General features: G+C 60.1%; 1 protein-coding gene across 1 annotated transcript in view; it reads left to right on the top strand.

Annotated features, from left to right (window-relative positions):
* The first annotated feature begins 567 nt into the window (after positions 1-567).
* CELSR1 (cadherin EGF LAG seven-pass G-type receptor 1) overlaps positions 568-26,913 on the top strand; it is a 138,367-nt gene continuing 112,021 nt past the window's right edge. Inside the window, exon 1 of the mRNA XM_047066419.1 lies at positions 568-4,186. Coding sequence (XP_046922375.1) covers positions 568-4,186 — 3,619 coding nt within the window. The remainder of the gene's footprint in view (positions 4,187-26,913) is intronic.

Genomic DNA, 26,913 nt, shown 5'->3' with positions numbered 1-26,913 from the left:
CGGCGCGCACCTCCGGGCCGGCTCCCCCCCGGGGCCGAACAATACGCGGCGGGGCCGGGGGCGGGGCCCGGCGGGGCCGGGGGCGGGGAGAGCGCGGGCAGAGGGGGCGCGGGCCGAGCGCACCGCCCAGGCAGCAGCCGGCCGCCGGGGTCTGAGCGGCGCGGAGCGGCCCAGCCCGCTCCCGGAGCGCTGCCCCCGCCCTGCCCGGGCCCGCCCCGCTTCCCACGCCGCCCGGCCGAGCCCGCGCGGGAGCCACCTGGAGCCGCCCGGAGCCGCCGCCACCGCAGGTTGATGCGCGGCGCCCTCCCGGGACGCGCAGAGGAGCCATCTTGAAACCAACTTCGCAAACTTTCGCAAAGTGCTCTCGAGGTGGAAGCTGCGGGGGAGACCGGGAGCGCGGCCCCCGGTGTCCCCGCCGGGGCCCCCGGGGAGGCAGGGCGCGGGCCGCCCCGAGGGCCCGGCGCCGGGCGCGCAGGAGCCCTCCCCCGGCCGCGCCGGGTGCATGCGGAGCCGCGCCGGGTGCATGGATTGTGCTCGGGCGCCCGGCTCGGGCTCGGGCTCCGGGCCATGGCGCCGCCGCCGCAGCCGGCCGTGCTGCCCGCGCTGCTGCTCCTGGCTGCGGCCGCCGCCCTGCCCGCGCTGGGGCTGCGAGCTGCCGCCTGGGAGCTGCGCGTGCCCGGCGGCGCCCGCGCCTTCGCCCTCGGGCCCGGCTGGACCTACGCGCTGGACGCTGCGCGCACGCCCCGGGCGCTGCGGGAGCTGCTGGACGTGAGCCGAGACGGGCGACTGGCGGGGAGGCGGCGCGGGCCGGGCGCGGGGCCCCGGGGCTGCGTGCGCCTGGGGGGGCGCCCGCTGCCGCTGCTCGTCCGCCTGACCGCCCGCGGCGCCCCGACGGCACTGAGCCTCCGCCTGAGGGTGCGCGCGCACGGCCCGGGTTGCGCCGTCCGGCCCCGCAGCCGACGGGCCCCCAGCGCTGAGCTGCGGGCGCGGGCTGTGCTCACCGTGCCGGGGCCCGACGCGGCGCTCTGCTTCCCGGCCTCGGGCGGCGGCGGCGGCGGTGGCGGGGCCACGCTGCACTCGGCACTCGCGGCCCTGACCACGTTCCCCGCCTGCAGCTGCCCGCCGCGCCCCGGCCCCCGCTGCCCGCGCCACCCCGTCTGCCTGCCGCCCGGGGGCTCGGCCCGCCTGCGCCTGCTGTGCGCCCTGCGGCGCGCGGCCGGCGCCATCCAGGTGGAGCTGGCGCTGGAGGCGGCCGCGGGGACGCCCTCCCCGTCGCCGTCGCCGTCGCCGTCGCCGCCGAGCCGGCCCCAGGCTGGGGCCGGGGGCCCGCGGCGGGCTCGGCGGGGCGCTGGCGGCAGCACGACCCCGCAGTTCCCGCTGCCTAGCTACCAGGTATCGGTGCCCGAGAACGAGCCAGCGGGCACCGGGGTCATCGAGCTGCGCGCGCACGACCCGGACGAGGGCGAGGCGGGGCGCCTGAGCTACCAGATGGAGGCGCTGTTCGATGAGCGCTCCAACGGCTACTTTCTCATCGACCCCGCCACGGGCGCGGTGAGCACGGCCCGCGCACTGGACCGCGAGACCAAGGACACGCACGTGCTCAAGGTGAGCGCGGTGGACCACGGCTCACCGCGGCGCTCGGCCGCCACCTATCTCACCGTCACGGTCAGCGACACCAACGACCACAGCCCCGTCTTCGAGCAGTCCGAGTACCGTGAGCGCGTGCGTGAGAATCTGGAGGTGGGCTACGAGGTGCTGACCATCCGCGCCACCGACGGCGACGCGCCCTCCAACGCCAACATGCGCTACCGCCTGCTGGAGGGTGCGGGAGGCGTGTTTGAGATCGACCCGCGCTCGGGCGTGGTGCGCACACGCGCGGCGGTGGACCGGGAGGAGGCGGCCGCCTACCAGCTGCTGGTGGAGGCCAACGACCAGGGCCGCAACCCGGGCCCGCTCAGCGCCACAGCCACCGTGCACATCGTGGTGGAGGATGAGAATGACAACTACCCCCAGTTCAGCGAGAAGCGCTACGTGGTCCAGGTGCCCGAGGACGTGGCCGTCAACACGCCCGTGCTGCGCGTGCAGGCCAGCGATCGGGACCAGGGGCAGAACGCGGCCATCCACTACAGCATCGTCAGCGGCAACCTGAAGGGGCAGTTCTACCTGCATTCGCTGAGCGGCAGCCTCGATGTGATCAACCCGCTGGACTTTGAGGCCATCAGGGAGTACACGCTTCGCATCAAGGCCCAGGATGGGGGCCGGCCTCCGCTCATCAACTCCTCGGGGCTGGTCTTGGTGCAGGTGCTGGACGTGAACGACAACGCCCCCATCTTTGTGAGCAGCCCCTTCCAGGCAGCCGTGCTGGAGAACGTGCCTCTGGGCCACTCGGTGCTGCACATCCAGGCCGTGGACGCGGACGCGGGGGAGAACGCGCGTCTGCGCTACCGCCTGGTGGACACGGCTTCCGCCTCCGCGGGCGGCGGTGCTGGGCCTGGGCCCCAAGACCCCGCGGCGCCCGCGGACTTCCCTTTCCAGATCCACAACAGCTCTGGCTGGATCACGGTGTGCGCGGAGCTGGACCGCGAGGAGGTGGAACACTACCGCTTCGGGGTGGAGGCGGTGGACCATGGCTCCCCGCCCATGAGCTCCTCCGCCAGCGTGTCCATCACGGTGCTAGACGTCAACGACAACGACCCGATGTTCACGCAGCCGGTGTACGAGCTGCGTCTGAACGAGGACGCGGCCGTGGGGAGCAGCGTGCTGACCCTGCGGGCCCGCGACCGGGACGCCAACAGCGTGATCACCTACCAGCTCACGGGCGGCAACACTCGGAACCGCTTCGCGCTCAGCAGCCAGAGCGGCGGCGGCCTCATCACCCTGGCGCTGCCGCTGGACTACAAACAGGAGCGGCAGTACGTGCTGGCGGTGGCCGCGTCCGACGGCACGCGCTCGCACACCGCGCAGGTCTTCATCAACGTCACCGACGCCAACACGCACCGGCCGGTCTTCCAGAGCTCGCACTACACGGTGAGCGTCAGCGAGGACCGGCCGGTGGGCACCTCCGTGGCCGTCATCGGTGCCACCGATGAGGACACGGGCGAGAATGCGCGCATCACCTACGTGCTGGAGGACCCGGTTCCGCAGTTCCGCATCGACCCGGACACGGGCACCGTCTACACCATGACCGAGCTGGACTACGAGGACCAGGCCGCCTACACGCTGGCCATCACCGCTCGGGACAACGGCATCCCCCAAAAGTCCGACACCACCTCCCTGGAGATCCTCATCCTCGACGCCAACGACAACGCACCCCGCTTCCTGCGGGATTTCTACCAGGGTTCCGTCTTTGAGGACGTGCCGCCGTCCACCAGCGTCCTCCAGGTGTCTGCCACGGATCGGGACTCGGGCCCCAACGGCCGCCTGCTGTACACCTTCCAGGGTGGGGACGATGGTGACGGCGACTTCTACATCGAGCCCACGTCCGGCGTGATCCGAACCCAGCGCCGGCTGGACCGGGAGAACGTGGCCGTGTACAACCTTCGGGCCCTGGCCGTGGACCGGGGGAGCCCAGCCCCGCTTAGCGCCTCGGTGGAAGTCCAGGTGAGCGTCTTGGACATTAACGACAACCCCCCGGTGTTCGAGAGGGACGAGCTGGAGCTGTTCGTGGAGGAGAACAGCCCGGTGGGCTCTGTGGTGGCAAGGATCCGTGCCAACGACCCCGACGAAGGCCCCAACGCCCAGATCATGTATCAGATCGTGGAGGGCAACGTGCCCGAGGTCTTCCAGCTGGACCTGCTGAGCGGGGACCTGCGTGCTCTGGTCGAGCTGGACTTCGAGGTCCGGCGGGAGTACGTGCTGGTGGTGCAGGCCACGTCCGCCCCGCTCGTGAGCCGGGCCACCGTGCACATCCGCCTCCTGGACCAGAACGACAACCCGCCGGTGCTGCCCGACTTCCACATCCTCTTCAACAACTACGTCACCAATAAGTCCAACAGCTTCCCCACCGGCGTGATCGGCCGCATCCCGGCCCACGACCCCGACCTCTCCGACAGCCTCAACTACACCTTCCTGCAGGGCAATGAGCTTCGGCTGCTGCTGTTGGACCCTGCCACCGGCGAGTTGCAGCTCAGCCGGGACCTGGACAACAACCGGCCGCTGGAGGCGCTCATGGAGGTGTCTGTTTCCGGTGAGTGGCCGGCAGGGCTCCCGCCAGGCCGCCTGGAGGGCCACGAGCCGCGGGGACCTGCCAGGGGCCCTCCCGGCATGTCGGGGCGCATTTGGGCAGGGCCCGGGCAGCTCTTTGGGGATTTGTGGCCTCCGGTTGGAAGGTTGGTGCCTCGGGCTGGGGGCGTGCTCCCCACTTAGGCCAAGGGAGTGGGAGGGGTACCCACGCCGCTTCCCACAGCGTTTTTGCTGGGAGCAGGCCTGGGCTGCTTCAAGTTCAAGACCAGGGCTTTTTGGCCCTTTGCTCAGCGGGCTGTGGCTCCTGATTGTGCTATTAAAACCTGGTCTCCAGGGTTAACTGAGTGGTTGTCTGGTGTGCTTGGAGATGCTCGGCAGTCAGCCATCCCTCCCCCTGTCTGGGAAGATCAAAGGTCACTGCCCGCCCCGTGCGCTGGATGGAAATTGCTGGATGGTTCCCTGAGTCACCCTGTAATATGGCTGGAGTTCGCTCCCTTGGTGTCTCTTTTCTGTCTCCTCCAGATAATAACAATCCGGCTCGTGTGTGCTTGTCTGTCTGGGAGCTCTTTGAAAAGCGTAGCCTCGTTTGATCTTGGCTTCTGCTCCTGGACGCGGACTTGTAATTTGGGTGTTACTTAGAGGCCTGCCCGCTTCGGCGGCGGAGCCGGTGTGGGAACCCAGCTGGCCCTCTCTGGGGCTGGAGGCGCGCTGAAGACTTAGACGGTCTCGGCTCAGCCGGGCACGTGCTCGGTTGGCGGCAGAGATGTAGTCCTCTGTGCTGCTGACCCCCGTGTGCCAGGCAGGACCCGCAGGGCCAGGGAGAGGGGGACAGATAGAGGGTGTGGGAACCGGGGGACACGGCGGCTTCTCAAAGGGACCTACGCCTAGAGACGTGGTCGGCTGGCGCGGCCAGGTGACCTTAAGGATGAGACCAAACCGTCACCAGGAAAGGCTTGGATCCGTGGGTCGTTTGAAGTCAACGTTTCGTTTGACTTATTTCAACAATAAATCATTACGATCCAGGATCACTGTGGGAGCCCTGCCAGCATTAAAAAGTTAGTTTTCCGATTTGTTTTGTCTTCACAGTTGGCCATCGGGGTTGGGTGGCAAACGGTTGTTTCCGGTTTCTGTGGTTTGCTTATAAGGTCTGGAGCCTACAGCTCCAGTTGGGAAAGGTGGTGCAGCCCGTCAACATGAATTTTGGCCGTATGGCCCATCCGCAAGTGGCTATTTCACGTTCTGTGAAGTTGTGAATTACAGGCAGAGAATACGAATCTGGGCAGAGAGCGAGGAATAAATAGGCCCTCAGGGAAAACTGTTAACCGGGGTGATGGATATTCCAAGTAATGGCCAATTAAAAAAAAAAAAAAGGGCTCTTTTCCTGAATGCCCCTTCGCTCGGTTTTGTTTTTTCTTATACAACTTTACCTGCGGGATGAAGCAGAGTGGAGAGAGCCTGTATGAAAGCGAGTTGGCAACATCCTAGGGTTTTGATTTCACAGGGGACACACGGGGCTTTGGTGGGAGCGGTGTGTGTGGAAGGGTGGATGTTTTGTGTGTCTGAAGCATCAGGAATGTGCCCCCTCCCCCCCACCGCGTCAGCCGGATAACAGGGCTTAGGATGGATTTCATTCACAAGAGGGTAGTTACTGAGCGCTGGCTTGCCCGCCTGGAGGGCCTGTAGTGGGGACCACAGTCGAAGGTGGGTTGGGGATCTGTGCTCCGCAATGACCGTCTCAGGGACCCAGTGCTGGGTTCTGATCCTGTGGCGACGTAACGCTGTGCCACTCGGGCCCTGGGCCTCAAGTCTTGATTTCCCCCTCCTGGAAACCAGTGTTTACCTTTAACTGGGTTCTGATCGGACATCGAACAGTTTTATGAACTCTCGCACTTAGACTGACACTTACTCCTCTGGTATCTGGGAGGTGGGCCGTGTTCTGCCTCTTGCCTCAGAGGAAATTCTCGAAGAATTACTTGCGAAACCGAATATTCCCGTGCTTGATCCCCGGCTCCGGTTAGGGATGGTTTGAATACAGATCACCTCGGGATGATCTACCACCTCAGGCCGTTTGACGGCTCTTTTAAAGCTCCCCGGGGAAGCCAATGACTGGAAACTGGAAAATCTGTAATTGCAAAACAGCACAGCTTTGTGTAGAAACAGCACGGCACCGAAAGATCAGTCCTTCCGACTGAGCCGAGGTGGATTCTTAGGTTTTGTGAAGGAACAATGGGGAAAGCTGTTGTTTTGGACTGACGCGCCGTTTTCACTGAAGTGTTACTGGCTTTCCTGGATTTACAGCCATGCCCTAAAGCCTCTGATGCATTATGACTGCCCTGGAGGGGCTGGACGGAACAGGCGGGCAGTAGGGTTTTGTGGGAGCCAGGCCAGGAAGGGCTGGGGGCCTCCAGCAGAGGGGCCTGCCGGGGAAGGTGCACCTGGGGGCGGTGCCCGAGCTGGGCGAGACAGAGAGAGACAGAGCATGAACAGGGGAGGGGCAGAGAGAGAGGGAGACACAGAATCCGAAACAGGCTCCCGGCTCCGAGCTGTCGGCACAGAGCCCGACGCGGGGCTCGAACTCACGGACCGCGAGATCGTGACCTGAGCCGAAGTCGGCCGCTCAACCGACTGAGCCGCCCAGGCACCCCCGGAAAATGTTTTTGACTTCTGAAACGGTCACGTACAAGTACCTGCCGTTCTTGGATGATATCCAGCGGTACAAAATGTTCGTTGTCTATGCGACGGTTTTTGAACGAGGTTTAAAATTCTGTGATTGGGACCTTACTCTGGACGTTTTAGAAAGGCGGCGTTTGCATTGTTTGAAGCTTTATGGCTGATAACCCGATGGGATCCTTCAAGCAGCAAATGCTTGCTTTTTTTTTTCCTCCCAATGTTTATTTATTTTTGATGGGGGGGGGGCAGGGTCAGAGAGAGAGGGGGACAGAGGATCCAAAGCGGGGTTTGTGCTGACAGCAGGGAGCCCAACGCGGGGCTCAAACTCACAAACCGTGAGATCGTGACCCGAGCCGAAGTCAGACGCTTAACCGGCTGAGCCCCCCGGGCGCTACCAAATACTTTTCTTTAATCGTTCCAGATGTCAGTCTCGGAGGAACGTGCACGTTTTTAATCCGCCTTGGACACGCGTGTGCCTGCGGGGTTAGGGCCTTAAGCCGTGCCTTATGGAACACGGCACTTGGTGGGAAGTGACCCTGCATTTGTGGGCATTGCGGACCTGTGGGTGTGGGAAAGGTAGCGTGTGTGGGCTAAGAATGACTGGTGGACAGATCACTCGGGGGTGCCAGAAAAGAGTGAAACTCGGTGAAGTAAGATTGAGCAACCTTTCTGTTGTTTACCTTGGTGGGGAGTATATGGCATGAAGTCGTCTAGGCCTGATAAAGTTTTAAAAGGTATTTTGCCTAGTTAAATACAGGATATCGCAGGGACTTTTAAATAGGCGATTGCAAACAAGGAAATAGAGAGATGGCCCCGTACCAGGCAGCGTCTGGGTGTTTGGTCTTCTGTTTTTCTCCCAGACTTCACAGTGAGAAAAGGATGGGCCAGCTCAAGCCGTTTGAGCTGTTGCACTGGATTCTCCGGTGGCAGAGACTGTTCCAGAAAAGTTAGGTGCTGCTCGAAGCTGGTTAGTATCCAAGGGCTTCGGTAACTCTGGGGATAGTCACTTGCTAACATACTTTTAGAAACACTGGCTCACCGGGGTGCCTGGGTGGCTCAGTCGGTTAGGCAAACAGACTTCGGCTCAGGTCATGATCTCACGGTTCGTGGGTTCGAGTCCCCGCGTCGGGCTCTGTGCTGACGGCTCGGAGCCTGGAGCCTGCTGCGAATTCTGTGTCTCCCCCTCTCTGCCCCTCCCCTGCTCACGCTCTGTCTCTCAATAATAAATAAACATTAAAAAAAAAAAAAGAAAAAGAAACACTGGCTCAGAAACAAAGGAGTGTTTATTCTTTTTTTTTTTTTAGGTTTATTTATTTTGAGACGGAGTCCTAGTGGGGGAGGGGCAGAGGAGAGACAGAATCCCAAGCAGGCTTACCCACTGTCAGCACACAGCCGGACACAGGGCTCCATCTCACCGACTGTGAGATCATGACCTGAGCCGAAATCCAGGGACGCTTAACCAACTGAGCCACCCAGGCGGCCCTGGGAGAGTTGTTTCTTTTACCGAGCACCTAATGTGTGCCAGGCCCTGGAGAGCCAGTGTGGCTCCTGTGGTCTAGGGATGATCAGATTAACACAGACAAACACGGAACAGAGTTCAAGAGGAGGGAGGTGCAGGAGAGGGTGGGTGTGGGGACTCCCGCTCCCATCATGAGCTGAAGCGCCTTCCTGGCAGGGGAGTGGGTGTGGCAGAGCCCCTGACCTGTGGGGGGTTTTGGTGGCTGTCAGGGGAGATTTGGGAGAGAGCCGGCTGGGGGCCGAGGGACGGTGAGACTCCGAGAGTGGGTCACCCGTGGTCGTTGGGGAGTCTGAGGGCAGAGTGCGCGTGGGCGGGGGAGGGGGGGGCGTGCAGAGGGAGAGGGAGACAGAGGATCCCGAGCAGATTGACTGCCAGCTGCGGAGCCTGATGCTGGGCTCGAGCCCATGAACCATGAGATCGTGACCTCAGCCGAAATCAAGAGCTGGGCGGTTAACAGACCGAGCCACCCAGGAGCCCGAGGGAAACTATTTTTTTTAACGTGGGAAAGATCACAGGCAGGTGAGCCCTTTGGAAGGCGGGGTGGTGGGGGGGTGGCACAGAGCTCACGTGTGGACATAGACCGGCTCTGGTGGTTTGTCGGTGACGCCCGAGCTCCGTCCAGGACGTGGTGCCCGTCGGAAAGTCCACTTGGGGCCCGGCTGACGCGCCCGCTGTGACACCCGAGAGCAGAAACCTGTTAAGGAGGCGGGTAGGGGGCGCTGGGTGCCTGGGCCGAGCAGCAGGTCGCACCTGGGCTGTGTCGTGTGGCTCGGGGCCACGGGCCTCCACCCTGCCAGCACTCGGATGCTAACACAAGTAGATTTTATCGTGTGGGCAGAGCGTGTGGAAAATATTCCCGAGTTTGGCATGGTTCTCCTCAGCTCACCGCCTCGGGGGCAGTCGTTTTCTGGTGTTTTCAGGTCCTGTGACCTGAACACGTAGGGTCACACGAAAGCCGTAGGATTAGATCCCTGGCTGCTGAAGGGGTGTGGTAAGGGACCACCTGCCTTCTGGATGTTTGCTTCGGGAGGGTGACTGGGGTGGCCTGGGGAAGTGTGGAAGGGTTGGGGGTCCCGGGTTGTAAGGGTCAGAGTCTGAGGGGGATGACGGGGACCCCCTCTGCTTTCCCCCCGTGAGCCTGGGGCCCCGTACACAGCAGGTGCTCTGCAGTATCCGTGGGTCATTCGTGGAACGACCCAGAGGGGCGTGGGGGGAGGGTCTGCCTGCAGAGACCGCACAGCGGCTCCTCTGCCCTCCCGTGGGGGACGGGGGAGGGGGGCTGGCGCAGAGGCAGGATGTCCCCCACCCCCCACTTTGGGTCCCTCCCGTGCCTTGCTGGGGGCTTGGCCCGAGGTGGAGGGTGTACTCCAGAGCCGCATTCTCACGCTTTTGCTTCAGGTAAGAACTTGTGGATACCTGGTAATCGGTTCCCCTTTTTGGGTGTGAACATTCCAAAGCTGGGAAAAGCCTATCACCAGCCCTTTATTGTTTTGTCACTCCCGTGAGCGTCTCCTGACGTCCTGGAGAGGAGCCATGATTCTTTCGTAAACACACACGCAGGCACGTACGCATATACACACCTGTGCGCACACACAGACATACATAAACGCACATGTGTGTGCACGTGCATATATGAATGCATGCGTACATATATGTGAATACGCAGACGCCCATGCAAACCCGTACAATGTATGTATACGTGTACATGCACACACGTGTGGACACTGACACCCATGTACACGTGCATGCACACACAGACGCACATACATGCAATGTACATATACACGCACGTGTACATGCACGTGGACACAGACACCCATGCACACATGCATGCATACAGACGCACATACATGCAACGTATGTATACATGTACATGCACGTGGACACAGACACCCATGCACACATACACGCACATGTACACATGTGCACACATACACAGAAACACATGCACACATATGCACGCATGCACATGCACGCACATGTGGACACTGACACCCATGCACACATGCATGCACACACAGACGCACATACACGCAGTGTGCGTATACACGCACGTGTACATGCACGTGGACACAGACACCCATGCACACATACACGCACATGTACACATGTGCACACATACACAGAAACACATGCACACATATGCACGCATGCACATGCACGCACATGTGGACACTGACACCCATGCACACATGCATGCACACACAGACACACATACACGCAGTGTGCGTATACACGCACGTGTACATGCACGTGGACACAGACACCCATGCACACATACACGCACATGTACACATGTGCACACATACACAGAAACACATGCACACATATGCACGCATGCACGTGCACGCACATGTGGACACTGACACCCATGCACACATGCATGCACACACAGACGCACATACACGCAGTGTGCGTATACACGCACGTGTACATGCACGTGGACACAGACACCCATGCACACATACACGCACATGTACACATGTGCACATACACAGAAACACATGCACACATATGCACGCATGCACATGCACGCACATGTGGACACTGACACCCATGCACACATGCGTGCACACACAGACGCACATACACGCAGTGTGCGTATACACGCACGTGTACATGCATGTGGACACAGACACCCATGCACACATACACGCACGTGTACACATGTGCACACATACACAGGAACATATACATGCACACATATGCACGCATGCACATGCACACATGTGTGGACACAGACACCCATGCACACAGACGTATACACGCAACATGTGCGTTTTTGTGTGTGTACATGCACGTGGACACAGACACCCGTGCACACCCATGCACATGCAGACGCATCCTTGCACACACTCATGCATGTACACGGACACACATGTGGACACGCAGACATCCGTGCATACATTCATGCACATGCAAACACACGGACGCACATACAGACATGTACATACACGCATAGACACAGGTGCTCACAGACACATATGTGTGCAGATACACAAATACACTCATAGAGACACACACACAACTTAACCAACTACTCTGAAAGCAGATGGTGAAGCGTAAGCTTTCCTTGCGGCCACCCCGACCCACCATTTCAACCTCTGCAGGGGTGGTAGGGTCACGTTGGCTGGCTTGGCCGTCCCTCAGGGCCGGGGACCCTGCCGGCTTGAGAGTGTGCCACGGACCACGGGCCTCCCGTGAAAGGGGCCACGCTGGCCTTGGGCTCAGAGGGGCAGCCACCAGACGCGAAGCTGTCCGCTGTGCAGACAGCGGCTGTGGGGGTGGACCCCGGGGCTGCTTCTGCACGAGCCTTTCGGCCGTGTGCCGTCGGTGAAGGTGAACAGGGTGAGCTCTGAGCCCGAGCGCTTTCTCCGTTCATCTCGTGGGGTGGGCTTCAGGCCGGAAATGGGTCGGCGGGGACGCACCACCCGCTTCATCATCGTGTGCGAGTGTTAGCGATGAGACAAGCTGCATCTTCCAGGCCGAGCCCCTGCCCCCCCCCCCCCCACACGTCAGATCTTCAGGCCTGGTTCATCGCAGCCGTGGAGGTGACAGGGCCGGTTTGCTCTCTTGGGGTGTTTGGAGGTGGCCCGGGGAGAGGGGCCTCCTGGCCTTGAGGGGCCCCGTGGCTTTCCCAGATCCCACCCACCCTTCCCCCTCCCCCGCAGACACTCCCAGCCTGAACGTGGAGCCCGTGGTGGCTGGCTCCGTGCCCCCGTTCCCCCCCCACCGCCCCACCCGGCACAGGCCAGCAGACAGTACCCGCAGGGTGTGGGGAGGGCGCACTGGGGATGCCTGTGCTATCCGGACGTGGCAGGAGCGGCTGGCCTTCTCCGCCCGATCCCTTTCCTGTGGTCAAGCAGCTGCGAGGGCCGCCTTCTGCACTGGCTGGTGGATCGTGTCTGGTTCCATGGGAGCAGTCTGGGGGGGATGGGGCCACACTGCAGGATGAGGAAGAAGGCGTCCTTGGAGCTGTCCCTGCAGAGCCGCGTCATTGGAACTGGAGTGCAGGACCGATGTGTATTGGGCGGGGGGGTGGGGGGGGGACCCGAACCAGTGCAGGGGTCAGAGTCAGAGGCAGTGTGCAGGTGAGCACCAGCGGGAGCTTGCCCCAAACTGGCTGACATGCCCTTGGGGGCTTTTTAGCTTCGAGAGCTCAGATCCTGCTGGCCTGGGGGGGGGGGGGGTGCTGGTCTGCCTTCCTCCCTTCCCTTCCCTCCCTCCCTCCCTCTATCCACCAATCAAGATTTTTCCTTCTTTTTCAATACCTTTTTTTAAGTTTATTTGTTTTTGAGACAATGAGAGCAAGCAGGGGAGGGGCAGAGAGAAAGAGAGAGAGAGAAAATCCACACTGTCAGCAACGGAGCCTGATGCGGGGCTCGAACCCATGAACGGTGAGATCATGAGCGAGGTCGAAATCAAGAGTTGGACGCCCAACCAACTTCTTTCAACATTTTGTGTTTAATTCCACCTCTGTATTTTTTTTTTTTTTTTTTAGGATTTAAGAAAGATGTAATCTAAATGATACTTGGGTAAGGTAAACTTACAGCAGCTAGTTCAAACAAAGTCATATGCTGTGTTAGCGTTCGGAGATAAGAACTCTCTCGCAAGGCAATAAAAGTTTTATCAGTGAGCTGAGCGTTGAAGGACCGTTTTCGTAGAGGGAAGGTGTTCAGCGGCCCCGCTTTGGAGACTGCCACACACGGCCGTGGTGTGGCCACAGCTGTCCTTTGCTGCGCTGGGACGCGTCTCTGGCGTTGGAAAGAGCGTGAGGTTTCCCTGGCGGTGCAGCTGGGTGGTACCTGAAGTGCTAATTGCTGATGCCGGTCGAATCAGCGCCCCCTGGGCCTCAGTGTCCCCACTGAAATAAGGAGGTGGGATGGTCACCCCCAGGCCCCCCGTCCTGACTCCAGCCTTGTATCATTCTGTAAGTGAAGGATCAGAAAAACAGAAATGCAGCCTAGAGATCTGGCTACGTCCTGGGAAACCTTTTTCTTGCCAGGAACGCTGTAGGTGCTGAGAAACTATTTAAATTTCTCATTTAAAATAGCTCATTTAAAAGCCATTATGAAATACTCAACAAATCACATACCTGGTAAGGGATTACTGTCTAGAATATATAAAGAGCTTCCACAACTCAACAGCAGAGAAACAACCTGATTAAAAAACGGACAGGGGACTTGAGTAGACATTTTGCCAGAGAAGATGTACGAAGGGCCAACAAGCGCATGAAAAGATGCTCCACATCTCTCATCGTCAGGGAAGTGCCGGTCAGAGCCACGATGAGATACCGCCTCACCTTTAGGATGGCTGTTACAGAAACAAAACAGGGCAGAAAATACGGGATGGCTACGATGTGGAGAACCTGGAACCCTCGTTCGCTGCTGGAATGGAAAATGGTGCAGCTACCGTGGAAACAGTTACGGCGGTTCCTCGAAAAGGAGAATTTTGCCATAGGATCCAGGAACCCACTTTGGGGTATGAAGTAAAAGCAGGGCCTTGCACAGAACTTGAACCCCCACGCTCATACGGGGCAGTTCACGATACTCGAAAGATGGGGGTCTCGAGTGTCCACCGGCAGGTGATGAGCAAAAGTGGCACATCCATACATTAGGAGTAAAAAAAACTTTTTTGAATGTTTATTCATTCTAGAGAGAGAGAGACAGAGCGTGAGCGGGGGAGGGTCAGAGAGAGAGGGAGACACAGAATCCGAAGCAGGCTCCAGGCTCTGAGCCGTCAGCACAGAGCCCGATGCGGGGCTTGAACCCACGAGCCGTGAGATCATGACCTGAGCCGAAGTCAGACGCTCAACTGACTGAGCTGACTGAGCACAGCTGGGGTGATCCAGTGCAAGCCAAGGTCCTGGGGCCACCAGAACCGGAAGAGGCAGCAAGATTGTCAGAGGACAAGTGACCTCTGTCTAGGAGCTTTCAGCAGAAGTACTGAGCCACCTCAGAAAACCAGAATATTCCATGGGCAAGGTTGTAGGGGGCAGTGGTTTGGGAACACCGGACGCAGTTTTAGCTCAGAGGATGACGCCCCAAGAGGTGAGGAGGGACACTTACAAGGGTCACAAGTGCACACTCTCTCTGTCTTTATAGCTCTTGGGAGAGGAGGTGGCCCGAGTGAGTAAGAAGTTCTGGGGTCTTCTGTGACCCTGCCCTGTTTTTAAGAGTCCCCGGTGCCACCTCCTGGAGAAAGGGCTCGGGGCGTGGGGTCACGAGGAGAGGCACCTGGCTCGGGACAGGTGGTAGCCATAGTCCCTAGGCCCGGGTCTTACCGGATACGGTGCAACAGTGAAGGTTGCGGGTGGGGTGGTCCCTGCAGAGAGCCTTCTCAGGGAGGTCGGGAGCCAGCAGGGTCTTGAGTGGGTCAAAGTGAAGGGTGGGGGCCGGGGTCTGAGTGTTGGTGAGTGGCCCCATTTGGGAGCTTGGAAACTGCAGCTTCTTGGGGACGGGGTGGGGCCTTCTTAGGAACCAAGGGAGCTCACGGGAGCTGAGCAGGCTTCTCCCCGGGCCTCAGGCGCCAGGGTCGGCAAGGCGGTCCGGTCAGGGGCCAGCGAGGTCTGGGGTAGGGATTAGGGCAGCGTCCTGGGATTGCTCTTGGCTGCGCTGTGTGAGGTCCTGCTGGGCCCATCCCCTGCCTCCTGGTTCCCGCTGCAGCGTGTGCACAGAGAGGATTTGAGTTCCGCGTTTGTCGTCAGAGTGCGTAACACCAGCTCCCTCTCTGTGCTCCTCCTGGAAGGTTCCGCTGCACCTACAGATCTTTTTGTAGGCTGCCTCCTGGACTTAATGCGGGCTTCCTAGGTTCAGGGAGGGGCCACGGCCGGGTCAGTTTGCTCCCGTTCCCCAAGGTGATGGGCTGTGTGTCACCTGTAACACAGGACCTCAAACCGGTAGCTGAAAACAACAGAAATATATTCTCCGCTGTTCTGGAGGCCAGAAACCTGAAATCAAGGTGTTGGCAGGGACACTGTGTTCCCTCGGAAGGCTCCTTCCTGCCTCTTCCGGTTCTGGTGGCCCCAGGACCTTGGCTTGCACTGGATCACCCCAGCTGTGCTTCTCTTGTCATGTGGGCTTCTCCTGTGTGTGGCCTGTGTGGCTTCTCTCTCGAAAGGGCACCAGTCATACTGAACCATGGGCCCACCCTTCTCCTCTCGACCCCATCTTAATTTACATCTTCACTACATCTGCAAAGATTCTATTTCCACATCGGCTCACGTTCACAGGTACAGGGGTGGGGAGGTTAGGACTTCAGTGTGTGCTTTTGGGGGACACAGTTCCACCCGCTACAGCATGGTGCCCTGAGTTCATTGTGTTCAGTCAGATGGCGGAGGTCTGCTTTGCCCGCTTGGGCACCTGGGCACAGCGTCCGTCTCCCTCACTGTGATGCCACGTGGCCCATCGGGATCCTGCCCTGTTGTCCTCTTTTCCCCTGGGGGCTCCCCCCCCGCGGGGCTGAATATTGCACAGGAGAAGGCTCCCAACTCCCCACACCCCTCCGGGGATGACAGTGGCCCTGGGCCCAGCTTAGGAGGGAGGGGGCGTGGGGGGCAGGTGGGCGTGGTTGGAGTCGACAGCACACCTTTGCCTTTTGTGCCTTAACGCCAGTGACACAGCTGAGGGAGGCACCTTTTCGGTCCAGCTCTCTCTCCCAAGCATGGAAAATTCTCTCACGTGTAAGTGAAAGCGCCCCAAATCTTCAAAGAGAGGATGGAAAATATGAAAGTTTATTGTTCTGAGCGATTTCCTGTGCATCTGGCACGTGGCCGCCGGAGGTCAGGGGCGTGTGTGTGTGTGTGTGTGTGTGTGTGTGTGTGTATGCGTGTGCGCACAGGACAGGAAGTCCAGCCGTGAGTTACAGCGTGTGTGCGAGGGCCCCGCACTGTCTGGCAGATACGCCCGAGAAAGCAGGCGGCGGGCGGGGCGGGGCACGTCGGTGACTGGGTTCTGTGCCCGGACAGCGCCGCTCATGGCCCGCTAGATGAGTGTGTTTGTGGGGAAACCAGGCGGGGGTGACCCCGGAGGCAGGAAGCTGAGGGCTTCAGGGTTGGGACAGCTGTCCGAGTCCCCGGTTGGCCTGGGAAATCCATTGTGTGTGGGGCGGGGATTCTGTTCTCCCTCCTCCCGTTTGTGCTACCCACCGGCCTGGAGATTTTTTAAGTTTACTTAATTTATTTTGAGAGACAGAGAGCAAGCAAGGGAGGGGCAGAGAGAAGGAGAGAGAGAATCCCAAGCAGGCTCCGCACTGTCGGCATGGAGTCCAGTGTGGGGCTTGAACCCACGGACAGTGAGATCGTGACCTGAGCTGAAGTCAAGAGTCGGACGCTTAACCCACTGGGCCATCCAGGCGCCCCCTGGCCTGGTGTTTTTTCTGAACCCAAAGTGAATTTGGAGCCGTGTGAAAACGGGCCCCCTTCCTTTCCCTGCAGCCAGGGGAACTGAGGCAGGGGAGCCCGAGGAGGGGTTTTCCACCCTCTCTGCAATGACCCATCAGGCGAGGGCCGCCTTCAGCCGGGACACCCCGGATTCTCCTTCCACAGAAACAGCGTCTCTGCATCTGAGCTCTTGGAAGCTGACAACCCCAGCCTCCGAGTCTTTGCTCTAATAATCCCTGCTGAGAAAACGCAGAAAGAAAAAGAAAAAAAGAGAAAAAAGGGGCGCCTGGGTGGCTCAGTCGGTTAAGCGTCCGACTTCGGCTCAGGGCGTGATCTCACGGTTCGTGGGTTCGAGCCCCGCGTCGGGCTCAGTGCCGACAGCTCGGAGCCTGGAGCCTGCTTCCGATTCTGTGCCTCCCTCTCTCCCTCTCTGCCCCTCCCCCACTCACACACTGTCTCTTCTCTGTCTCGAAAATAAATAAAAATGTTAAAAAAATTAAAAAAAGAAGAAAAAGAGAAAGAAAGCCCAGAAAGAGCGTCTTGTGGCATGCCCAGCCACGACGCGGGCTCAGGTGGGATCCCGTGGGTCGGCCACAGGTGGATCTGGGAAGCAGGGAGGGATGTGAGGTGGTGAGCGCCTCAGCTCCCTGTTCCAGCCCTCCGGGCGCTGCCTGGGTTCCGAGAGAGTTGTTTTTACACGCCGTGCAAACCGGTGAGAGCCCGAGAGAACGCACTCTGCGACCCTGAAGGGGCACAGGGGAGTGAGGTGACTCGGACATGACCCCAAGGGGGTGTCAGAGTGGCGAGAAGGGGCTTTGGAAGTGGGCCCTTCTCGGTTTCGTTTGACCAGATCGCCTCGTGTTGAGGCCTCGCCCTGCCCCAGCAGCCTGGTCTAAGTCACGCGTCCTTCCCATGCACTTCTGGTACCCATCAGCACCCTAGAGCTTGGCATCCATGCCCGCTGGCCTGCTCGCTAACCCCTGTGCTCTCAGCACCGGCCGGGGAGGCCAGTCGGGGCGAGCGTGTGTGCAGGGGGGGGCGTTTAGTACTTTACGGAGGCAAACCCGACTCTCCAAGGCATTTTGCATACTCCCCTGCTTTTCAGAAACTAGCTTTTGTGGGGCGCCTGGGTGGCTCAGTCAGTTAGGCGTCCGACTCCTACTTTCAGCTCCGGTCATGACCTCACAGTTGTTGAGTTCGAGCCCTGAGTTGGGCTCTTTGCTGGCGGTGCAGAGCCTGCTTGGGATTCTCTCCCTCTCTGCCCCTCGGCTGCACTCGCTTTTTCTCTCTCTGAAACGAAACCAGTTTTTTAAAACATTAAAAAAATAAAAGAACCAGGTTTATCAACCAGGTGAACCAGGCAGGAAACAGCCACTGTCGGGATCTCAAGCAGAGAGGAAAGGAATCAGAAGGGATTCGGGGCTGAAGGAGGAAAAAGGGGTGCTTGCCGCCCCCTCTGTGGCCTCCGTCTCGGCCTCTGTGCCCCGGGCACAGTTGCTGTCACCCCCTCCGGGCTGTCCGTGCCACCCCGGGGTTGGACGAGGTCAGCAGAACTTTCTCGATGGGAAATCAGACTTCGAAACGAATCCTCTCCAACTCGGTGCCCTGGGGGTGGCAGGGGAAGGGGGTCCTGTGGGGCCTCACGGGAGACGCAGGACCGAGACCTGAGCTTGGAGGGGCCTGCGTGGGTCCCCCTGCCTCGTGGGGTTGGGCAGGTGACAGCGACCCTGAGTTCTGAAGGTGACGCGGGCTCCGGGTGTGGGCTTTGGAGTGGGTGCCAGGAGGCCAGCGTGGATTGGGGTGCTCACCTGCCAGGCTCGGGGCTGGAGGGCTATGGGCGTGGGCGGGCGTCGGGGGGGGGGGGTGGGGCGGGGTCTCCGGGCTTTTCCTGCCGACACTTGCACTTGTGGAGACTCGGGATGACTCAGACGGGCGGGGCCGGGCCGGCTTCCTGGCTGCAGCTCTGAGCCCCACGGCAGAGGGGCTTCTACAGACACCGGGGACGCGAGAGGGAGCGGCAGGGTGGGTGACGACAGATGGCCTTGTGGTGTCCTCGCGCCGTGTCCCCCCCCCCCCCCCCCCCGCCCAGGACTGGTTCTGACCTACTGGCCTCCGGGATCAGGACGTGAGGTGGGCCTCAGCTTTCGGGCCTCACAGATGGGCCTCCGGGGGCCTGTTTCGGCGTGGGGGCCTCTGTGTCACGGAGGTTATAGCGGCTCACGTGTGGCTTCAGTAGTACGGGTTAGGAGCCGTGATGGCATCATCCGCAGCCTCGCCGGCTGGCCCTCAGCGCTGTCATCTTGTGGTCTCGGCAGGTCCCTCCCTGCTCGTCCCCCCACCCCCCCCGCCCCGGGTGGGGTGTCCAGCGGGGTGGGGGCAGATGTGCGGTCAAGGCTAGAGGCAGGTGCATTCTGGAGAGCCTGTTCTGGCCAGCGGGGCCGGGAGGTGGGAGAGAGGTGGATACGCCACGGCTCCAGGCCGTGGCCGCCCCTCGCGGGTGCAGGGACCGAGGGTGAATCACAGCAGCCCACAGGCCGGTGTCTCATCACGGTGGATCTGAAGCGCCCCCACCCCCCACGTTGATCTTTGCTCCTGGCGTCTTATGGTAGAGGAACTGCAGGGCGTGGGTGTAGACGTAACTGCTTCAGACTTGCCGGTGTGGACAAGGATGCGGGCTGGCCCAGGCTTCCCGAGAAACCTGCCCGGGGAATGTTCTCGAACGTGCGTTTTATCTCCTCGCAGATTTGCAGACTGACTGCGCTGCCTTCGGTGATCACGGACGCGTTGCCTGTTTTTGTCTGATTTACAGAGGATTAAAATGAGCAGTTGGGCGCTGCCGTTCCCTGGTGCCTCCCTCCTGGACGCACGGGGCCTCGGGCTCGGGGCTCGGGTGTGCAGCTCAGGGACCTCAGGACGGAAGTGACTTGTATTTCCCTGCAGGCAACAGCGTGCCGAGCGTGTTGTGGCAGAATTGGAATAGTTGACGTCGGGAGGAAAATGAGAGGGATCCGTCACCCCACAGTTATGTGGCCCAGGCAAGGGACACGTTCATTCAGTGCCTGGGCTGAGTTTCGAGAAGGGAGGCGGGCGATTGTGTCTAATTCCCCGGAGACGCTCACAGAGCTGGCAGCGACCAAACACGGAGGGTGCCCTGGCCGCCTGACCCTCCGTCTGCCCGCCCCCCGCCTTCCTGCTCTGTCTGCTGTCAGTCCTCAGTGTCACCCCGGGCTGCCCCATTACGGCCCCTGCAGACTGTCAGTCCCACTGCCCCGAGCGTCCCGGGTCCTGGGTCACGGCTGTCCGTGCTGAGGATGCCCAGCCCAAGCCCGAGGTGAAGACGTGGTCCGTGTTTGTTGAGTGAATGAAGGAAAGCAAGCCAAAGAGACAGCACAGTCAATATTGTGTCATAACATAGAACAAAAGGAAAGGTTTACTCTGTGTCCTGTTTGTTTGAGGGAACTGTGACACTGAGACAAACGGTGTCCCAGTTGGGATTCAAGAGTGGTGTGTGTGTGTGTGTGTGTGGCCTCTCAGAGCTGAGGAGGGCCTGGAGGAGGCCCCTTGGCCGCATGTCTTCAGGGAGCTCCCCTTTGTGCTTGTTCCCATGTTTTTCTCTATATCTGTCGCATTTCTATCCCATCCACGGTGTCCCAGTAAACGTGGAACCAGAAAACCTGCTGAGCAGACATGCCATGAAGAAGGCCAACACTGTACATTTTTGATTTCTTAAAGCTTTATTCTGGGGTATTAATAGAAGTTGCTTTCCAGAATCCTAAACATTTTTTAGTTTGTTCACAACAATAAGCTGGAAAATTCTGGCGACACAGGAAAGCATAAAGGAGAAAGCAGGACATCGCCCCAAACCCCAGGCCCGGAGCAACTCCTCGTTGGCCATCTGGTCTAGGTCACAGTTTCTCCTCTGCTCTTCCGGGCTTTCCACATGGCCGTGTGCCTGCCGAGGGGAAGGTGGCTTTTCCAGACGGTCACATGCCTTCCCCTCCGGGGCTGGCGGGCAGGGTTGTTGTGGTGACGGCCCTCCTTTCACGGAAGGACTGTCCCTTCGTCCCGGGGCGGTGGGGCCTTGGAGGTCCTGGTGTGTGTCTGGCTCACTGTAATTACCTTGGAGGGGACGCCCCAGGGGGAGGGGGTGACAGTCCCCTCAGGATGGCCCAGCAGCCGAGGGGTTCACTTCTTCAAATGCTGAGCTTGGAGTTCTCGCTTTGAGACAGTTACTTGTTTCACACCAAAGACCTTAGCTTTTTGACTTCACCTTAATGGGCCAGAGACGGGCTCTGAGGACGGCCGCTGAGACACCCGTCCCTCCGTACTGGGCGCAGAGGGTCCCGAGCCAGCCCGGCTCACTGGTCCCACGGCCAGTTCCCGCATATCTCTGTGTCCTGTCACCAGTTGTCCTGGAAAGAACACGTCCCTCTCCCCCTGCAGCCCCACGGCCAGGGGCTCCCTCTCCTCCCTCGCCCGGTGCTGTACGTGAAGGGTGGCCTTCCTGGAGGAGGCATGAAGCTCCAGCTCGTGCCCCCTGAGAGGGACGTTGGGGCTGAATGGAGGCGGGGAGGGCAGCGGGGTCCTTCACGCCTCATTGGATGGGCCACATACTCAACAAACAGCGTGCTGTGTGTGCGGGTCACAGGGCAAGCCCTTGTCTGGGGCTGCCTCTGGGCCTTCCCCTTGTCCGCCCCCCGAGGTCCCTCCCTCAGAGGGATTTCCCTGGCCTGGCTCCCTGAGGCCAGCCCCTCCCCGGGAGCCACGGAGACCCCCCTCCTTTGTCTCCCTGGCACACCCACCTCTGTCCGCCCCCAGAGCAGGCCTTCCCTTCTGTGCACTGTTGACACTTGAGGCTGGGGTGACCTCTGCTGCAGGCCCGTCCTGAGCGTGGTAGGATGTGGGGACAGCATCCCCGGCCTCCACCCACCGTGTGCCAGTGACACCAGAGTCGTGACAGCCAGAGTTGTCTCCAGACACGGCCACATGTCCGCTGCCCAATCCCCCCCTCCCCCACATCGAGAGGACTGCCCTGGAGCGGGCGGCCAGTCCAGAGGGCCAGCTCCACGGCTGTCGGCTTGACCTGTGTCTCCTCTGTGCCTGGCATAGCCTCGGCAGTGGGGGCCCCCAGGGAACCTTTGGGGCTCACGGTATGTGTGGTCTGGTGGGTTTGGCCTGGGACCGGTTGCATTAACACAGCACAGAGTGGTAAAGGTGATTGGAGAGCGGTGCGGCCCCGGGTCCCGGGTGGGACGTGGGCTCAGCCCAGCCGTGCCTGGCTGGATGCTTTGCGGTGCCCATCACCCTCTCTGAGCCCCGGTCTCCTCATCGGTAAAGGGGTGTGACAAGTGCCATCGTGCAGATGTCGTGGGGATGTGGGAACTGCGGGACTGCCCCTCCCGTGCCCCTGACTCATCCCCACACTCAGCCTGGTGGTGCTCGGGCTCCCGGGACCCGGCCAGAAGGCTACGCTGCCCATCGGGGCGTCCACATCCTCCCGGCCCCCAGCCCCTCCTCACCCGCCGCTGGCCCTGGGGACCCTGCCGACTGACCAGGGGTGGAGGGGGGTGCCCGCCCAGGAGCCGTTTCCCATTGGGGCGCCGCCTTTAGAACGGAGCAGAGGGGACGGCTGGGTGCTGTCCTGCCTGGACACAGGCTACGGTGGCAGGAGCAACAGAAAGGGAAACCAAGAAAGGCCCCCGCGCCCCGGACCCTTCCCAGGACACGCGCTCTCCGTGGCCCTTGCGGTCGGGGGAGGCAGCGGGAGCCGCACAGATGGCTGGCGCCCAGCAGGCCTGCCCCGCGGTCCCCTCCGCGTCCCAGGTGCCCAGACTCACACCCTGCAGCGTCTGCTCGGCATTACCCTTGGATACTTGGTCCTGGAATCCGACTTTTCTGGGGGAAACCGAGGCTCACGGAGCTGGGGCCAGGGGGTGAGACCGAAGCGGGCGGCCGCGGTGAGGAAGGGGGTCGCGGCGAGGGGTGTCGGGGACACTCGGAATTTGGCAAGTAAGCGACGTCCTTTAGGGATGAGAGGGGCCCGTGCATGTGAGAAATGTCACACGTGGAAGGCTCTTCCAGAAGGGCCGTGGGGCCGGCAGGTGCCAGGGTGATGGACAAAGAGCTCCGCTGTGACCGGTGCCCTGCCGCCCAGCTCCCCATGCACAGGTACGCACCCGGCCTGCCTGCCGGAAGCTTCCGTCCAGGAGGCCAGTCAGCTCCCAAGGTCAGCTCGTGCTGTGGCCAGAGCCGTGGAGGTGACATTGGGGCGAGAGCAGGGTAGAAGGGGCTCTGGTCGGGGGCCGAGAAGGCTTCCCGTGTTGGGGCTTTTAGCTCTGCAAATGCCTACGGAGCGCTGTGGGTGTCTGGCCCTGCCCCCGAGCTTCCGTTCCCTTCCTGGGGGGACATGAGGGTAGGCCACATGCAGCAGGGACTCCTGTCCAAGGAAACGGCCGTGCAGCGAGTGGACCAGGCGGGCAGGACCTCGGGCCCCGGGAATTGGGAGGTGCTGCTCTCCGGACGACGCTCCCCAGGCGGCCTGCACCCTGATGCTGGGACACCGTCACCTGCCTACCTGCCTGGGCATACATGCCACTGTGTCCCCAGCACCTCGACGCGCCTTGCAGGGTCCGCCGTGGTGGCCAAGGAGGGCTGCCGGCCGTCGGGGGCACTGGCCGGTGGGCAGGCAGAGCGGGACGCAACGTAAGTGAGGTGCAGAGGGCCCTGGGGCGCCCGGCCTTGAGGTGCTGAGTGTCAGAGGGGCCCGGGCTGGCGGGCGGTCGTGGAGGGCCAGGGGCCAGCGCTCTGTCTGGGCACTCGCTGTGCCTGAGCGCCACGGGGGCCGAGCCTCCCCTAGCACGGTGGTTCCGAGGAGCTCACAGCCAGGGGACGGGTAGACAGATGACCGTGGCTCAGGACGCTGTGTTGAGGGGGCGGGGGCTACTGGGAGGGGGAGGTGTTCGTTTCTCCGTTGGGTCGGCCAGCACGCCTTCGTGGAGCACCTACCGTGTGTCCGGCTGTGTTCCCTTCTGGGGACTTGGCGGGGAGCGACGCGGGTAGCATTTACCCTCTAGTGCAGACCCCGCCCCACGGAGCAGGGGCTCCTGGCGCCTCAGAGTGGGTGGGCGCCAGGGGGCACGGCCGGCCTGTTGCGGGCAGGGAGGGCCCGGAATGCAGCCTCTGAGGCCGGGGCGGTGGGCGAGGCCTGGGGACACGGGTCAGGGGTAGGTCGGTTGGACCGAGGGGCAGTGAGTGGCCTGGTGAGGGGGGTGTGGGGAGGGTCGACTGCTGGGGTCTTTACTCCCACTGCGGGCTGTGTGGGGGGCCTCAGGGGTGCAGCCTGTGGGTGTGAGGGCCCCGCTGGAGGCTGGTGGCAGCCAAGCCAGCCCTGCACTCAGCGTCGGGGGGGGCTGTCGGCATGGGGACCCCCCCACTATCTCAGGGTGCAAATTTGCCCCCTTGAGGGGAGCCGGGCGGCTCCTGGTCTCTCCTCAAACTGTTGCGGGCGCTGCGGAGCTGGAGGGAGGGCCCCCCAACCGTGAGGCGTTTCTGGGGCCCCCCGGCTGCTGCCCCGAGGGTCTCCGCTGACGTCGGACCATGTGGGTGCACCCTGTGTGCGCCCGGTGCGTCCCGGTGTCACGACAGAGAGCGGGAAAGGCCCCCCCCTCCAGCCTCTGTTCCCTGCTGCTGGTCACCTTGCAGAGACATCTCGGCACCTGTCCGCATGTGGATGGTGGCACAGGGATCTGGGAGTCAGAACACAGCTCCTGATCTTGGCCGCTCTGTGCATCAGCTTGTCTCGGCTGCCGCGCTCCACCGGGAGCCGTGCGCCTCAAAGGCTGTTCCAGAACTTAAAATTCGGATGTTCTAGAAACTTCTTCTCCCCCCGCCCCCAAGGAGTGGTCTTTGGAGACGGTGAGAGTTCCAGGAGGTAGGACTCGTCTCTGGACTTGTTGGGACTTGGGTGGGGCCGGGGGACAGAAGGGCTTAGCTGGCCCCTGCTTAGCTGGACCCTTAGTGGTCTCAGGCCTGTGAAGGGAAGAGTAGGGCTGGGGTCTGCAAAACTGAGAGGAGCAGAGGCGTTCTGAGGAAGAAGGAGGGGCTTCCTTCTTGGAGCTGCTGCTTTTCCAGGTACCAGGTGGGCAGGGCATGATCAGAGTGCTGTGGTCAGAGGCACTGCCCTGGCGGAAGCTTTACTGGTCCTTCCAGAACCAGCAGTCAGTGGCATCTTTTGGTGGGGAGGGGAAGGATGGGTGAAAGAGATTTATTTTAGCTTTAAAAAATTTTTTGTTTTTAAATTTGTTTTAAACATTTTTTTTTTGTTTTTATGTTTATTTATTTTTGAGAGACAGAGGGAGACAGAGCACAAGCAGGGGAGGGGCAGAGAGAGAGAGGGAGACAGAGAATCCGCAGCAGGTTCCAGGCTCCGAGCCGTCGGCAAAGAGCCCGACGCGGGGCTCAAACCCACGAACCGTGAGATCATGACCTGAGCCGAAGTCGGACGCTTAACGGACTGAACCATCCACCAGGTGCCCCTAGTTTTAAAAAATTCTTAAGAAGCTTACTGACCATGGGGCGTCTGGGTGGCTCAGTCGGTTGAGCGTCCGACTTCGGCTCAGGTCGTGATCGCGCGGTCTGTGAGTTCGAGCCCTGCGTCCGGCTCTGTGCTGATGGGTCAGAGCCTGAAACCTGCTTCGGATTCTGTCTCCCTGTCTCTCTGCCCCTCCCCCGCTCGTGCTCTGTCTCTCTCTCTCTGTCCAAAATAAATGAACATTAAAAAAAAAATTTATAAAGAAGCCTACTGATCAAAAAGGGAAGATAACCTTGTAAAAAAAAAATTGAGGCGGTCAGAAGCGCAGGCTAGAAAACAAGCACTTTGTACATCTCCTCTGTGTGTTGTTCTTTTCCGTGGGTATAAGCGTGTCGTATTCCCGCGTTTCCCCGTGCTCCCCCAAGTGCAGCCTGCTTTGTGAGTGGGTCACGGGGATTTGCCATCCCCTGCCCGTTTTAATCCTCGGGGAGTCTGCCATTGTTCCAGGAGAATGTGATGTATTCAGCCAATTCCCTCTTATTGTGTATTTGTTTTCAGATTCCCTTTTTCTCTGAGAGCATCAACGTTAGTGGGGTCTGTGTGTTATTTGAGGTTATTCTGAATAATGAGTTTCTAGAGATGGAATCCTTGGTGCCACAGTTTTGCCCACTTTGTTCTGATCACCTTGGTCAAATTGCCTTTGGAAAGTTTGTACTGATTTCTACTAGAATGAGCTGTGGTTGAAAACCCTCTGTGTTTGTATCATCATCGGAAAGATAAGTCTTTCTCATCTTTTCTAATCCAACAGGTAAGAAATAAATAAATAAATGTTTGAGGGGCGCTGGGTGGCTCAGTCGGTTGAGCGTCTGACTTCGGCTCAGGTCGTGATCGCACGGTTCGTGAGTTTGAGCCCCCGCGTCGGGCTCTGTGCTGACAGCTCAGAGCCTGGAGCCTGCTTCCGATTCTGTGTCTCCTTTTCTCTCTGCCCCTCCCACGCTCATGCTCCGTTTCCCTATTTTTCAAAAACAAACGTAAAAAAATTTTTTTTAAATGTTTTATATTTTTGATTTGTACCCTTCTTTAGGGAAAGGGAACAGTATTTCATGTTTGTCCATCATCCCTAATTGTTCTGAAAACTGCCAGTTTGCTTTTGCAGTTAGATTGCTTATCCTTTATGTTTTTAATTAATTAATTTTATTTTTATTTAAAATTTTTTTTAACATTTATTTATTTTTGAGAGAGAAAGAGACAGAGCATGAGCAGGGGTAGGGACAGAGAGAGAGAGGGAGACACAGAATCCGAAGCAGGCTCCGGGCTCTGAGCTGTCAGCACAGAGCCCAGCGAGAGGCTCAAACCCACAAACCGTGAGATCATGACCTGAGCCGAAGTTGGACGTTTAACCCACTGAGCCACCCAGGCGCCCCTTAATTTATTTTTTTAATGTTTGTTTATTTTTGAGAGAGAAACAGCGTGTGAGCAGGGGAGGGGCAGAGAGAGACACACACACAGAGTCGGAAGCAGGCTCCAGGCTCCGAGCCGTCAGCACAGAGCCCGATGCGGGGCTCAAACTCACGAACCGTGAGATCATGACCTGAGGCCCCCAGGCACCCCATCCACGGGAGGTGTTTTAAA

This window comes from Lynx rufus, unplaced genomic scaffold, assembly GCF_022079265.1.
Source record: "Lynx rufus isolate CCGP_SWC_20201006 ecotype Redwood Valley unplaced genomic scaffold, mLynRuf1.p SCAF_7, whole genome shotgun sequence".
NCBI lineage: Eukaryota > Metazoa > Chordata > Mammalia > Carnivora > Felidae > Lynx > Lynx rufus.
The sequence above is the reverse complement of the archived record's forward strand: the minus strand, read 5'-3'. Positions and strand labels throughout refer to the sequence as shown.